This window comes from Artibeus jamaicensis, unplaced genomic scaffold (genome assembly GCF_021234435.1).
Source record: "Artibeus jamaicensis isolate MK-2021 breed Jamaican fruit bat unplaced genomic scaffold, CSHL_Jam_final contig_464, whole genome shotgun sequence".
NCBI classification, from domain to species: Eukaryota; Metazoa; Chordata; class Mammalia; order Chiroptera; family Phyllostomidae; genus Artibeus; species Artibeus jamaicensis.
This window is the reverse complement of record NW_026521842.1, coordinates 15011398-15025475: the sequence shown is the minus strand read 5'-3', so window position 1 is coordinate 15025475 and position 14078 is coordinate 15011398. Positions and strand designations below refer to the sequence as shown.

Below are 14078 nucleotides of genomic sequence, written 5' to 3'. Positions count from 1 at the left end.
TTCGGGCAGTGATTTCTAGGGGTTGTCCTTTACAGAGGGAGGGTGCACTCAAGTTAGGCTCTCCAAGCAAAGATCCCTAGGTATCTGGGCCTTAACAAGTTGATGAGACCCAAGGGCTATTAAAACCTAGCCGACATTTTCCAAACTCAGTAGATGCCTTTCCTCATAACTGGCATTTTTTAAAAATATATTTTATTGATTATGCTATTACGGTTATCCCATTTTCCCCCCTTCACTCCCCTTCACCCTGCACACCCCCTCCCACCTGTATTCCCCCACTTTAGTTCATGTCCATGGGTCATACATATAAGTTCTTTAGCTTCTATATTCCCCATACTGTTCTTACCCTTCCCCTGTCTATTTTGTACCTACTGTCTATGCTACTTATTCTCTGTACCTTTTCTCCCTCTCTCCCTCTTCCATTCCCCTGTTGTTAACCCTCCATGTGATCTCCATTTCTATGGTTCTGTTCTTGTTCTAGTTGTTTGCTTAGTTTTTGTTTTAGGTGTGGTTGTTAATAATTGTGAGTTTGCTGTCATTTTACTGTACATGTTTTTGATCTTTTTCTTAGATAAGTCCCGTTAACATTTCATATAATAAGGGCTTGGTGATGATGAACTCCTTTAACTTAACCTTATCTGAGAAGCGCTTTATCTGCCCTTCCATTCTAATTGAGAGTTTTGCTGGATAGAGCAATCTTGGCTATAGGTCGTTGCCTTTCATGACTTGGGATACTTCTTTCCAGTCCCTTCTTGCCTGCAAGGTCTTTTTTGAGAAATCAGCTGACAGTCTGATGGGAACTCCTTTGTAGGTGACTGTCCTTTTGTCTTGTTACTTTTAAGATTCTCTCCTCTGTAATCTTGGCTAAGATAATTTATGATGTGCCTTGATCTGTGCTTCCTTGGGTCCAACTTCTTTGGGACTCTCTGAGCTTCCTGGATTTCCTGGAAGTCTATTTCCTTTGCCAGATTGGGGAAGTTCTCCTTTATTATTTGCTCAAATAAGTTTTCCACTTGCTCCTCTTCCCCTTCTGGTACCCCTATAATTCGGATGTTGGAATGTTTGAAGATGTCCTGGAGGTCCCTAAGCCTCTTCTCATTTTTTTGAATTCATGTTTCTTCATTCTTTTCTGATTGGATGTTTCTTTCTTCCTTCTGGTCCACTCCATTGATTTGAGTCACAGTTTCCTTCCCATCACTACTTTTTTCTTTATTTCCCTGTACATTCTCCATTTCACTTCATTTTTTCATCTAATTTGCAACCAAATTCAACCAGTTCTGTGAGCTTCCTGATTGCCAGTGTTTTGAACTCTGCATCTGATAGGTTGGCTATCTCTTTGTCACTTAGTTGTATTTTTCTGGAGCTTTGATTTATTCTTTTGTTTGGGCCATTTTTTTTGTCTTGACGCACCTGTTACCTATGAGGGGCAGGTGTTCACCTTAGGTGTTCACCAGGGCGGGGCAACCTAGTTGTATTATGATGCTGTATGTAGGGGAGGGGTCAGAGCAAAATGGCCTTTGCTTTCCTCTCTGCCAGATTTCAGTCACTTCCCCCACTTCCTCCAGGCAAACCGGGTCCTTCTGGTGCTGATTCCTGTGTGGGTTGGTTGATGTACATTCTAGGACCCCGTGGATCTCTCCAATGAACTCTTCTGTGAGGCTGGGAGTCTCTCCCGGCACCTCAACCCCCACAGGTGTGTGTGTGTGTATATATATATATACATATTTTAACATAGTCAATTTTATTCTTAAACCACAAAATATAGTCTGGTTGTACAAACATCCCTAGTTACAGTCTTGCCGAGAGGTCCCAGCTGGGATGCGGTGAGGGGGGCAGTTAGTCAGCAGCCAGAACTCCTGAGGAGTCGCTTTAAAACACTAACACTCAGGTTAAAAGACTTGGGGCAAGGATGGTGCTGGAGCCCCACAGGTGTTTTCAATCGGTGTTTTGAGGCTTTATTTCCCCGAGCTGGGACCCTCGGTTGCACAGTCTGTCCCACTCCCCAGCTTCGCCTGGTTTATCTGTGCACGAACGTGGGACCGCCTGGTCTGCTAGCCACCTTGTGCGCTGTGCCCCTCCACAATCTGCTGCCTCACTGGGGTCTGTGTGCTGCCACCTTGCAGCCCCGAGGATCCGCCAGCCGCCACTTCTTTGCCGCAGCCCCTCTCTGCTCAGCTGCCCAACTCTGCCCCCTCCTACATGTCTGGATGAATGTGTCTACTTTAACTCCTTGGTTATTGGAGTTAGTACTAGTTGTTTTTTTGTTTCTAAATTGTTGTCCTTATTTTGGTTGTACAAGGAGGCACAGTGTGTCTACCTACGCCTCCATCTTGGCCGGAAGTCTAACTGGCATCTTTTTAAAAGTTGTTTCATACTACTTTATTTAGGGGGGACTCCATTTTCACTCAGTAGACTTTATGCATCTCTCATGTTTCTTCACTCATTAACTCATCTAATTCTGCAGGCTTACTCAGTGTCATCTTGACCAGCCAACCATCTTCATAACAAGACTTGTTGACAAGTTCTGGATTTTCTGCAAGGGCTTCATTAATTTCAGTTACTTCACCTGATAGAGGAGAATTGATTTCACTAGCAGCTTTCTTTCACACTTTCCAAAGCAACTTCTTTAATTTTGTCTGCCAATTTCAGGCAGACTACAGTAAACATCTCCTAAAACTCCCTGTGGAAAATTACTGATTCCTAGTGGTCTAATATCATTAGTTATCCATTCATGTTTCTCTGTGAATTTACATACAGAGACCAGACTGGGCCTGGTGCAAAGCACTGGCCTCATGCCCCAGGGCCTGGGCAGGCAGGAGAGTGCAGACAGGAGTGTGTATCGTGGTAAAACTCTGTGGCCACGATGCAAACTGGCATCTTCTAAAGAGTCTATGCTATTTAGACTAGGTGCTATTTTTCTGGGCAGGATTCAGTTTGTCAAACTTTTAAATTTCTATCCCAGAGAGCAGACAGCTGCACTTAGGAATACATTCATAGAAATAGTTGAAATATTAAGGTCCACAGCATCAAGGAACTCATGTTTGAGAGAAGAAATTCACCTTTTTACTTACTTCCCAGAGCCAAAGTAGGATAATCCAGAGTTAAGGTGATACGAGAGCTCGAGCCAGCAGTGGTGAAGGCTAGCACAAAGCGACTACTCTGTATGGTTGCCAAACTGTGGAGGAGACAAGGGCTGAGGTCATTTCTATAAAGCTTCTGTGATGGTACAGAACAAGCACAGAACTTTCCTTAGCCTGCACCAAAGGTTGTGTACAGTTTAGATAATTATAGATCTTCAGGTCCAGAAGGAAGTGCCCTAGTTAAGTTGTAGCCAGAAAAATAACTATGCCAGAAATGTGGACCTCTTCCAATATCACGACAAGGAAACTTGGACTCTTCTCTGACCTCCATTGGTTCAAGGTTATTTAATAGCATTATCGGATCCCCACCCTCAACCACGAAACTAGGGTTGATTCTTTCCTGATAGACTGAAATATTTCTGTTGTGAAAAATACAAACATTTCAATCAGCTTATTATGAAGTTCTGCACATTTAAAAGAAAGTAGTTAAATCGAATGCCTCTCTCTTACATACTTCCTTCCCGAAGGCCTACTTGGGGTCCTTCAAAATGGTGGTGCACTCACTACACGTCAAAGATTATTCTGAGCACTTTACATGGATTATTTCATTTAACTTTCTGAACTGTTAGACTTAGGAGTTAGATGCCTGGATTTAAAATTCTGCACTGCTATTTAATAGCTGTGCTACTTCAGGCAAGTTATTTGACCTCCATCTTGGTTTCCCCACCCATAAAATATAACTACTAGCAACAAATGATTGTTAATATATAATGCACTTAGGACAGTTTGTGGCACACAGTAAATGCTCAGTAAGTCCATCTTGTAACTGAGTGGCAAGCTTTCTGAGTTAGAAGCAGTAACTATCATTGAAACTGACTTATTTCAGCAATTTCTGACATTATTCCTGAGGAAAGAAAAATGGGAGACAAGGCCACCAATGAAGACATCTTCAAATCCTTTTCATCAACTACACTACTATCTACAGGTGGCCTACAGGTAGGCTTCTGGGTCTCTGAAATACACAGCAACAAAATGTGCAGACCATGCTCCAGGACTAGCTCACACAACCTGCCTGGAGTTGGTCACACAGCGACGGGTACCATGTGGTCTCTGTTACAAGCTTGCCCACGGAGGGCTTCTTCTCACCCCCACCCAACGGCCCTCTAAGGCTGGGACAGGAAAAAGGCGCAAACACCAAAAGGAAAAGCTAGTAGTTTATATAGATAGATATATAGATATATAGATATTGATATATAGTTTACATAGTCCACAAGTTAAATGCAGGTATCCATAAGAAGAGCATTAACAATAAAAATACAATCTGTGTGTAGCCAAGTACAGAGACTTAAAATGGTAAAACAGCAAAAAGGATCTCACAAAAATACAAATATACAGTACAAATTGATTTATTTAAAACAGTTACAAAAAAGCACAACAAAATAGAGATTATCCTTAGAATTATTAATGCTTTGTTAAAGATCAGGTAGGATTAGAGGGTAAGAAATGGTATGGGTGGGGGGAGCACCTGACTAGTTCTAAGGCTTTAGATACAATGCAGTTGATTACATATTAATTCAGCCATTACATACTGGGGATGGTAGTTGGGGGTCAGTAATTTATCTACAGGGAACTCCTACACCAATCAGATCCATCTAGACCTCCCCAGTGATCCTTCTCTATTCCTCGGGACCCTAAAGCCAATTGGATGACATTCCCATCCTCCTTTCTCCACCCCATTCCCTATCCATGTTTCCCTCCCCTAAGGTGCTGTGCAAGCTGAGAGCAGTCTGCTCTCTGCAGCTGGAACATACACTGTTTTGGCTACAGGGATCCTATACGTGACTAGGAAGGTTGTAGGGGACAGCCTTATTTTTAATACTTCAAGTTTGTCAAGAGAACAGTCAGTCTCTCCCCCCACACAAGATTCTCTCGAATGTGAGTATCAAGCAAGTGAGGGATGAACCCTGCCTTCAGCAATACCAGCAATGCACTAACCACTCACAGCTCACAACTACGTGCACACTCCCTGTCCAGGGAGTGGGTGTAAAACCACCGCGTCATCAGCTCACGCTCTCTCTCTCTGATGAACCTCAGTCCCCATGACAGTCAAAGACAGAAATCAATGCTTGCGAGTTTGACACTAGGTAAAGGCACATGGGCTGCTGCCACGCACACTGCAGACAGGAGCCCAGTTTGGGGCGCCACCTTCACTGCTGGGCATTTGCAGTTAAAATGGGACCACACAGACTGTTGAGTTTGCAATCTACTGAGGGAGAATCTAGGCTTAACAGAAATAATAAAGAAACCTTAGTGTGAAAAGTGCATTTATTACTACTGTTCCTGCTGGGGAGGTTCAGCAGGGCAAACCACACCACCGCTCCTCCTTCTGCCCCAGGCACTGTGCATAGTCTGCAGGTAAGGAGAGAGTGCAGTCAACTCTAGCATCTCAAGGGCCAGTGTCATCCTAGGCCCAGACCAGGCTTCTGGTCCAAAGAATGGTCCTGGAGTTGAAAGAGCAACTGACAACTGCAAAGACTCAGATGCTTTATCTTATTATTGCATAATGTAGGAGGCCTTCCCTACTCCAGGGAAGCCTGGAAGGTGAAGGCTTCCCAGCAAAGGGCTAATAGGTTCCTGGTCAACATCCAACCCAGCACAGTTCAGCTCTTCAACTGTAGTGTACACTTTTTCCCATCTGGAAAGTATTGTAGCTTCAGTGTGGTTCAGTAAACTTAGCCCTAGGAAGCCAACAAGTCTCCCTAAAACTTGGCCTCTGCCCTATTTACTTTGCTTTTAAGACTGTGACCTAATCTCCCATGGCCAATTAATCAGATTATCTTTAATGGACCCAGGCCCTTTCTCAGTTAACCCATGTCCACACTTCACCTCCAGTGTGATCACTCAACTCTTCAATATGCCCACCTGTTGCAAGTTTAAATGATACCACCAACCTGTGCATCTCCCATGATGCCCACTGGTAAAAATAAAACTAAACCCCACTGAGGGGCTGTTCCAATCCAACTTTAGACCCTTTCTCAACCCCAGACCAGAATCCACATAACTGGAGCCAATGAACTTCCCTGGGGTACTGATACCCTAACCTGGTTTCCCGCCATTTACTTTAAAAACAGGATACAAGATACCACAAAGGAAATACATTAATACAAAACACCCACTAGTAGGACCTGCTGGTTTCTCCCTCAAGACACTCAGAGATTTGGAGCCAAAGGGCTCCCATCGAGCACTAAAACCACATCCCTTTGGCGTCACCCACCCGCCAGCAGCAAGCCATACAATTCCGAGTCCCCTTGACTCTGCTATAAATACTTGCACAGGTGAGAATGCAAAGGGTGCCGGGATTCCATCTATATGGCCAGAGACATGGAAGGACAGGGAGCTCTGAAGGGCAGCAGGCAGGACAGTGAGCAGACAGCAGCGGTGGCAAAGCAGCACGAACCAAACCCCTTGGTGTTCTGACCAGCTGGGACCAAGAGTGTAGAAGGGTCAGTCCAGATCCACTGGGGCTCCTCCTCATAGGTGTGAGTGCTCAGCTCTGGACCCCCAACCCCCTTCCCAGGCCGCCACCCTCCCCACCCTCCTGCATACTAACCTTGACAGGACTGATGATCTAAGACTTGGATGTATTACCCATCCTTTACCTGTTTCCCCTACTCTTAAAGTGGTATAGTCATTTCTGTTTAGTGCTGAAGTTAGCAGTCCTTTTTTATCCCCAGGCTCTGGGAATGGCCTCTACCACTGACAAGGGACTGGCTCTGGCCTTCTTCAATTGCCCATTCCCCAGAAAGCTGACAGCTTCCCACTAAATTGCTCACTCTCTCAAAACTGCTCGCAGGTCTCTTGCAAACTTATAAAATTCCTGAAAGGAAGAATGGACACACCATAGGTTACTCTTACTTTTCATGCTTGGAAGAAAGACTTAACCAGAGGGAAAAGGCAAGGGAAATGCCATAGCTCTGATCAAGATTTAGAGCACAGAGCTTCTTTCTGGGAGACCACACTTTACAAAAGACACTTCCACAGCTCAGCAAAATCAAGTATTAATACATTACATATGCATGGCACAGTATCAGGGGAGCTGCTGGTACTGCTTTCCCAGCAAGAGACAGAAGAGGAACAGCAGCAGAAAGGCCGGGGCCCAACTTACCAAGGTGCACAAGATTTTCTCTTTCCTAGGTTAAGTGGAAGTTACAAGACTGGGTAGTAGAGGGTTATGTGATTTAAACTACTTGGCCTGTATCTGGTTAGACAGAGATTTGCTCCTGCAAGGAAGAAGCTCAGTTGATGCCCTTGGTGGACGTTTCTTGTCTACTGCGTGCATGTCACTATCCAGCTGATAAGCCTTCCTATGAGGAAGGATGTTTTTGAGAAACCCAAGCAAATAGCCCCTAGGAGTGAGTTGTTCACAGAACAGCCAGAGATGAGGCCTTCTCTAAGGGCTACTATATCTGTGAGGAGTCCTCAAGACTCGGCCCCCCCAGACCCCCAGAAAGCAGCATTCAGAGAATGTGGGGGACAGAGAGGGAAGGGCGTGATCCCAAATGAGTACAAGGTTGAGTGTTCATCAGACAGGGTTGGTGTTTGGTTCTGAGGTGAACCAGAGACTTAAGTACTTGCAGTAGGTCAGCAGCTTCCTTTGGATGAGGCTCCAAAAGCTGGCCTACCAGGTAACTGCTCTCAAGGAATGAAACAGTGGAGTGTAGGACTTGTAACAAACAAGCCAGTTTCAGCCACTTTGTTCCACTAGAACAACCTTTAGCACCTGAACACTAAGAATGACTCCATTCTCAGAACTCCCCCTCCCCCCCAGGAGGTAGGTAAGATTATTTATCCCCATTTGGCAGCTGGGGAGGAAGTGAAAGAGTGAGAGGTTACAAGACTCGCCTCAAGCCTTTGACAAAGCAGAGATCAGACCTCAGAGGCATGAGACTCCTGATGGCAGGCCAGGCATTGGCGTCCGAGCACGTTTCTCAAGGAAATGCCAGGATCGTACCCTGGGAGAAGCCTTTCCAGAGCTGGGTGGACAATACCCTGAGTTACTTCAAGAGTCTAAAGACCCCCGAAAAACAAACAAAAAACCCACCCACCCACCTGAAAGCTGGTGGGGGAGCCTAGTTCTCAATACCCAGTAGAATACCACAGTCTGAGCTGATGCTAAAAGTTGTGGGGAAAAAAATGTGGGCTTAAGACACAGGGGGGCAAATGCAACCAAGATTGAAAATACTCTTTGCAGAGGAATACTCCACCACAAAATCTAGGCAACTTAAGGTATTGACGCGTTATCAAGACTATCCAGAATCTTAGAGTCAACTGTGGAAGGGGACAGCGAGGAGACAAAGGGGAATTAAGATGGGAGGAGCTGTACAAAAATGCCAGGATGAGCACCGCCCAGCCAGGTGTATGTGCCCTGACCCAGGGCACAGTTCCCTTCTTGTTTCTCCACAAACAAGCTGCAGAGGAGGGGACATGATTCACAAACAAGCTGCAGATGAGGGGACATGATTCTTTCTCAGTTTACAGCAACAGAGACTATAACTGAAGGGGAAACCAGAGAGACCCTGCACACCAAAAACTGGAGGTCTTGGTCAGAGTGGACAAAACCAATTTTGCAGAAGGGGAAAGACAGAGCAGTTACAAATTAGGCCCAGGTCAAGAAACCATGCAGAGGGGTTAGGGCAACAGAAGGATGGGAGCCGAGCAGGCACTTAGGCACAACACAGACAGAGGAATGCAGGGCCTGGGGAAAGGGTCCACTGGTTCTTTCAAAAGTCACCATTACCAGCTAGAGATTTAGTATAATTTCAAAGCAGGTCTGGCATGCTGGGTAGGTGGAGCTTTGTTACATCAACTACCTTTCCAGAAGCCACACACAGAGCCTGGTCAGACAGGCCAAAATGTCTTTCCCAAAGTCCCCTGACCAGGTCCCCACCAAAACAGTACTTCACTCTGAACCCCGGAGGGGCTTCTCTCTCTCCTGGTGCTAGAAGCTTGTGGGAGGAATGGTGAGAAATGGAAAAGGGCTGAAGCAGGATCAACAGGAGTCCTGTAGATGAACGCTCCTCCCCCACAAACCAGCCACAGACATCTGTGTAACAACATTACCCTTTAAAGTGCACAGCTCTCAAAAGAAGAGTTCTGGGTGGGAACCCTCTTATTCCAACCATGGGGCTCCTGCCCTTCCACCACAAAAAAGAAAGAAAAAAATAAACTTCAGACAGTTGAACTGCTACTATAAGCTGTGTATCATCATTTTTGGCTCTTTCGTTGCTCCTTCCCTCTTGCCACCTGCTCCCAAAGACTGACTTGCCCCTTGCAGGAGCTAGGGATGGGGAGGAAAGAACAGGGAGGCCCTGATATTTGGAATGTCTCTTATCCTGCACGTACCCCCTTCCTTCCTTGGCCCAGGACTGCTGCTCCCCATCACAGCATCCTCTGGGGCTGTCCTGAAAGAATGCCACGGGGTAATGAGCAACAGACCCTGCCTTGGGAGGCTGCCTTCATGCCTCCTCTTCTCCCCCGCCCCTCCAATCTCACTGCCAAGAGAGCCATTCCTTGCTCGGCATGTGCAAATCCTCTGCCTGCTCGCAGTGAGGCCCAGCTCTGGGGCAAGCCCCAGTCTGGTCTGGGAGAGAGGTTCATTTTCCCGCATTGGAACGCCCTTCGATGGACAGCTTTACCTCCTGTGGAATGAAAGAGGGACGGAGCAGTGCAGCCCGTGCCTCCTCCCCTTGCATGCTGTATCTTTGGAAGCTTGGAGCTGGCCAGCAGGCCTGAGCACCAGGCTCTGGCTGCGAGGGCTCTACCATCTGGGAGCCCTCGCCTGATGGCTGGCTCTTCCCCTCACCGTCACATTGCTCTCTGGGTCCCAAGACTGTCCTCTCAGGCCTTTCTCGGGAGGTGCACAGCTGGCCTGGGGGAGCACAGCTAGCCTGAGAAACTGAGTTACTGTTCAAGCTCTGTAAACTGATAGAGATGCAGACATCTCCCACCTGTAGTCGATGGCAGGGCAAAGAGAAGAGCTGTGCAGTCCGCCCAGGGCTGCAAGAGGACCAACCCTGACCATATACGAAAAAGGGGTGCTCGGGGGGCACCTCAATGCTCACTTTGCTCTGCTGCTCACCAACCACGAAATGCAGCATAACAAATCCAGGCCACTGGCTCTCCTGAATGTCCACAACTGTGCTAGAGTCGATCTTCAGCCCCCCGCTCACTTCGGCACTGCGCACAAAATCCTGGGTCTGCAGGTCCTCCACCCTCTTCAGCTCCCCTGTAGCCAGCTGGATGATGGCGCCTTTCATGAAATGGGAGGGCAAGTGGGAGGAGGTAACAGGGGGTGGCGTCGGCTCCTTATCTGGGAAGATGGCTCTGGCCTGTGTGTCCAAACTTGATGCCACCAGGATCTCCGAGCCCATGGGCAGCAGGCCTGAGTCAGTTCCAGTGGGCACCAGGTTGCCATTGGCTACAACCACTGCTTTGGGTAAAGGTCTATGTTTTACTGGTTCCTGATGGGATTGAGGGTAGAACCCTCGGGCCTGGTTTTTCTCAGCCATCTCTGCTGGGTTCCTGGCTGACCCTCGCCCCTCACCCTGATGGTCCGGGGTATGATGGGACAGGTTGAGGGGGCTGGGCTCATCTTTCCTCTGCGCTGCCACCACACGATAGTCCTGAGAAGCTAAAGTGCCAACCACCTGCTGGACCTCAAGGTCGGTGTCTGGGGTCCCTCGGTGTGCCGGCACTGCCACCTCCACCCGTGCAGTCTGAGAACCTGACACCAACGGTCCATCTGCCACACATTCAACCACTGGCACCAGTCCCTGGCCATCGCCCTTGCTGGTGGGAGAGTCAAGGGCTTCGCTTTCTCGTCTTACTAAATTTCGCTCTTGTCTCTGTCCATTGGCAGGGGCTGCTTCCAGAGCAGGCTGGCCCTCCTGAGGGTTAAGAACTGGACTGGCACCTGTTGGAGGGGTTTCATGCAAGGTGTACCCAGCAGGTAGCCTGGACATCTGATAATAAATGGGCATCCGGCCTGGAGCAAGGTCCAGTGGCTGAGTACTGGAATGATGTGGCAACTGCCCAGGTGGGGAGGTGGCAGAGGGGGTTTTGTTGAATGAGTGAGCTGGGGAGGAAGCCTGTGGGGGAGGAGTGGCTCCTTCTGCCAGGAGCGAGGCATATGGCACAAAGTGTGGAAGGTGGGAAGTGGCAAGGTTGGCAGAAGGGGAAAGGAGGGGACTCGGCAGGAAGTTGGGTGGCACAGCATAGGGAAGGCTATAAGGAGACCCGATGAACTGCAGGGAGGTGGATGGGAGCTGAGCATAGTGGATTGGGGGATAGTGGATTCCTGGATGTTGAATCAATGAAGACGCTACATTAAATGTGGGGGGCAAGGGGCTCATGTTCACCACAGATGGGAGGCCAGTTGGAGAGAAGGTGGCAGGTGGCATAGCCACCTTATACAGCATGCCATACTGGTCCACAGTCAGACCAGTGATGGCCTCAGCTCCATCACCCCCCAGGCTGACTCTGGCTCCTGCCTGGCTCTGCCCTGCCACCACAAGCCCTCGGGACCACTCAGAGACATCACTGGAGGGTGTGTGGTTAGTTGAGCAGCTGGTAGTTCTCCCCATATCCTCGCTGGTCACGGGGAGGTCTCGTTTCTTTGGTGGAAGGCATTCCTGACTCCTCTCATGAACAGGTTTCATATTGCTTTGTGGTGTTCCTGGAGCCTGGAAGGGGTTGGCTTGCTCCTTGGGGCATCAGAAGGGGCTTCTCTGTGGCTCCCCTGAACCCTCTCTGCTGCTGGCTGAGACGCCCACATCTGCTAGGGAACAAATCAGAGGCAAAGTAAAGTAACCTAAGGGAGAACCAAATCAAAGGAAACAGAAGGAACTGTGGCCTCATAGGGAGATGTAACAAAGGAGACTGTTGAAAAAAAGAAAGAGGTATGAGAGAGGGGCAAACAAGGATGCTACCCTCCTTACTCATTCAGCCTAGGATATATATGAAAAAATAGTCACAAAACCACAGAGCTACAAGGACAAGCATTCGACAAAGCATAAATAAACCGAGAGACACCAGCAGCTTCGTGATTAGTTGTGCCTATGATTATTCTCAGCCTTTTCCCTGAAGGATCTGAATACACGGTCAGAGCTGCTGGGCCCTTCTTCCTTTCTCCTTTTGCCGCCAAAGACTACGGTGCTGCCTTCTTTCCTAAACATACGACCTCAACCTCACTTCCTTTCCCCAGCCCAATTTGGGTTATGAACTCACCTATCTCTAGTCCCCTCAGCCCAGGCCTTGTTAAATTCTCGTCCTCCTCTGCCTCAAATCACCACTACCTCGAGGACCCAGGTGTCAGTAAGTCCTCAGATTTGCTTACGTCCTATTTTTATACACCTTGCTCCCTACGCCTTTAGGAACATTAGTACTGTCTTTGCCCTGTGAAATACTACATTCAAATCTGGGCTCTGTGGGGAGGGGATGGCACTAGTGTCCTACGATTTATTTGTTTCTCCTCCTCCCCAAGGAACAACAAAATTCTTCTACTGTTGCACAGACTTCTTTTCCTCACATGAACTACCTTCAGTTTGCCTTCTTCACTCACTCGCTCCCTTTCTTTTTTCTTTTGTTTTGTCAGTGGCTCCTTTTCCACTGCAGGTCTGTGCTAGGCGCCGCTTCCTAAAATTCCAATTCCATTCCTCTGAACATGCGTATTTGTTACTATCTTAGGTCTGAATGGTCAGTAAGAAAGATCTCCCCTTTCTCTTGTTGTCACCTTCCATACATGCTTTTGTCCATTGTCATAAAGTATCTTTTTGGTCTGAACACTTCAGTGCATATGAACTTTGTCACCTATATCTTCCAATCAGGCTCCAGTTCTCTGGATCTGAAAAGAGATTTCTATATTACACTCTGTTCTGTTTTTCCACTGTTGTTGACTTCCAGATTTTTGTTTTTGTTTTTGTTTTTGCAACAAGTTATCCAAAGCACCTACATTACCTGAGCTTTCAGTGGTGGTTCTGAGCAGCTGTAGTGAGCAGTGTCTTTCCGGCTGGCGTGGACGCCTGGAAGTCGGACATAGAAGAAAAGTAAGCAGGAGCCTTGCCTTGACCCCTCTCCAGGGTCATCAAGAAAAGTAACTCTGAAGTTACAAAGACATCAAATTCCTGAGTTCCTGTTTTGTCCTCTTCTTTAGAGGTTAACAGCACATGTATCCTCAGTGCCCGAGCAGTTAAACAGAGGAAAAGCCAGATCTTAAACTCTAATTTGTAGGAAGACATCCCTGGAAAAAAATTTCCATGTCAAATCTCATTGTTTTCTTTAACATCATATTCTTCATTCTCTAGCTGTACCTATTTCCCAAAGGTCAACTTTACTTCCAATCCCAATTTCAGGTAAATGTACAAATAAAGTGGAAGACTCAACATTGTTTCCATGTGAACCAAGGGAAGCAGGAAAAATGAACTTCACAGATTTCATTTTTATTCAGGGCTGATGAAAACACGGTTGTGGAGGTTACTTAAATGAGAAAAGCAGCACTAGAGGAAAAAGAGCGATTATTTATGTTTCTGGGGCAGAAAAAGAGGTCAAGGGGGAGTCACTCAAGGGGAAGCCTTATTAACAGATTTTCAGAGTGAAAATAAAGGTCTCCCCTCTGTGTGTAAAATTTTGTGAGTGACAACTTTGTACCGAGTGCCGAATCAGGTAAGACATTCCCTTCAGGGAATGTCAATTTAAAACATTCCCTTGGTTCTCGTGTAGCTAACAATGGGCAACAAAACTTGTGCTAAATTATCAATATCTGAATCCACACATGCCAGAAACATCAAGCACTGAAGAACAGAGTTTTAATCTCTGAAAACAGAAAAAGCAGGACTGACCAGTACTCTTGAGAAGCTACCCACTGTCCTGTCCAAATCCCAGAGAACACCGCAAGCCTCAAACCAAACTAAAGGCAACGTTTATCTCTTGAGATTGACAAGG

The 14078-nt window shown here is 47.1% G+C and overlaps 1 protein-coding gene across 5 annotated transcripts in view; it reads right to left on the bottom strand.

Annotated features, from left to right (window-relative positions):
- Positions 1-251: 251 nt before the first annotated feature.
- Positions 252-14078, bottom strand: part of ATXN1L (ataxin 1 like) — a 14923-nt gene continuing 1096 nt past the window's right edge. The window contains exons 2-4 of one of the 5 annotated variants that reach the window (XR_008391894.1): positions 13095-13159; positions 3072-3175; positions 252-2566 (exon numbers count right to left, since the gene is read on the bottom strand). Coding sequence is in view for 4 of the 5 variants with exons in the window: in XM_053666643.1 (XP_053522618.1) it covers positions 9734-11797 (2064 nt within the window). In the remaining variant the exon portion in view is untranslated. Of the gene's footprint in view, positions 2567-3071; positions 3176-4281; positions 11917-12870; positions 12982-13094; positions 13160-14078 lie in introns of those variants that run through there. The other 4 variants (XM_053666643.1, XM_053666644.1, XM_037164043.2 and 1 more) reach the window with 4 other exon arrangements.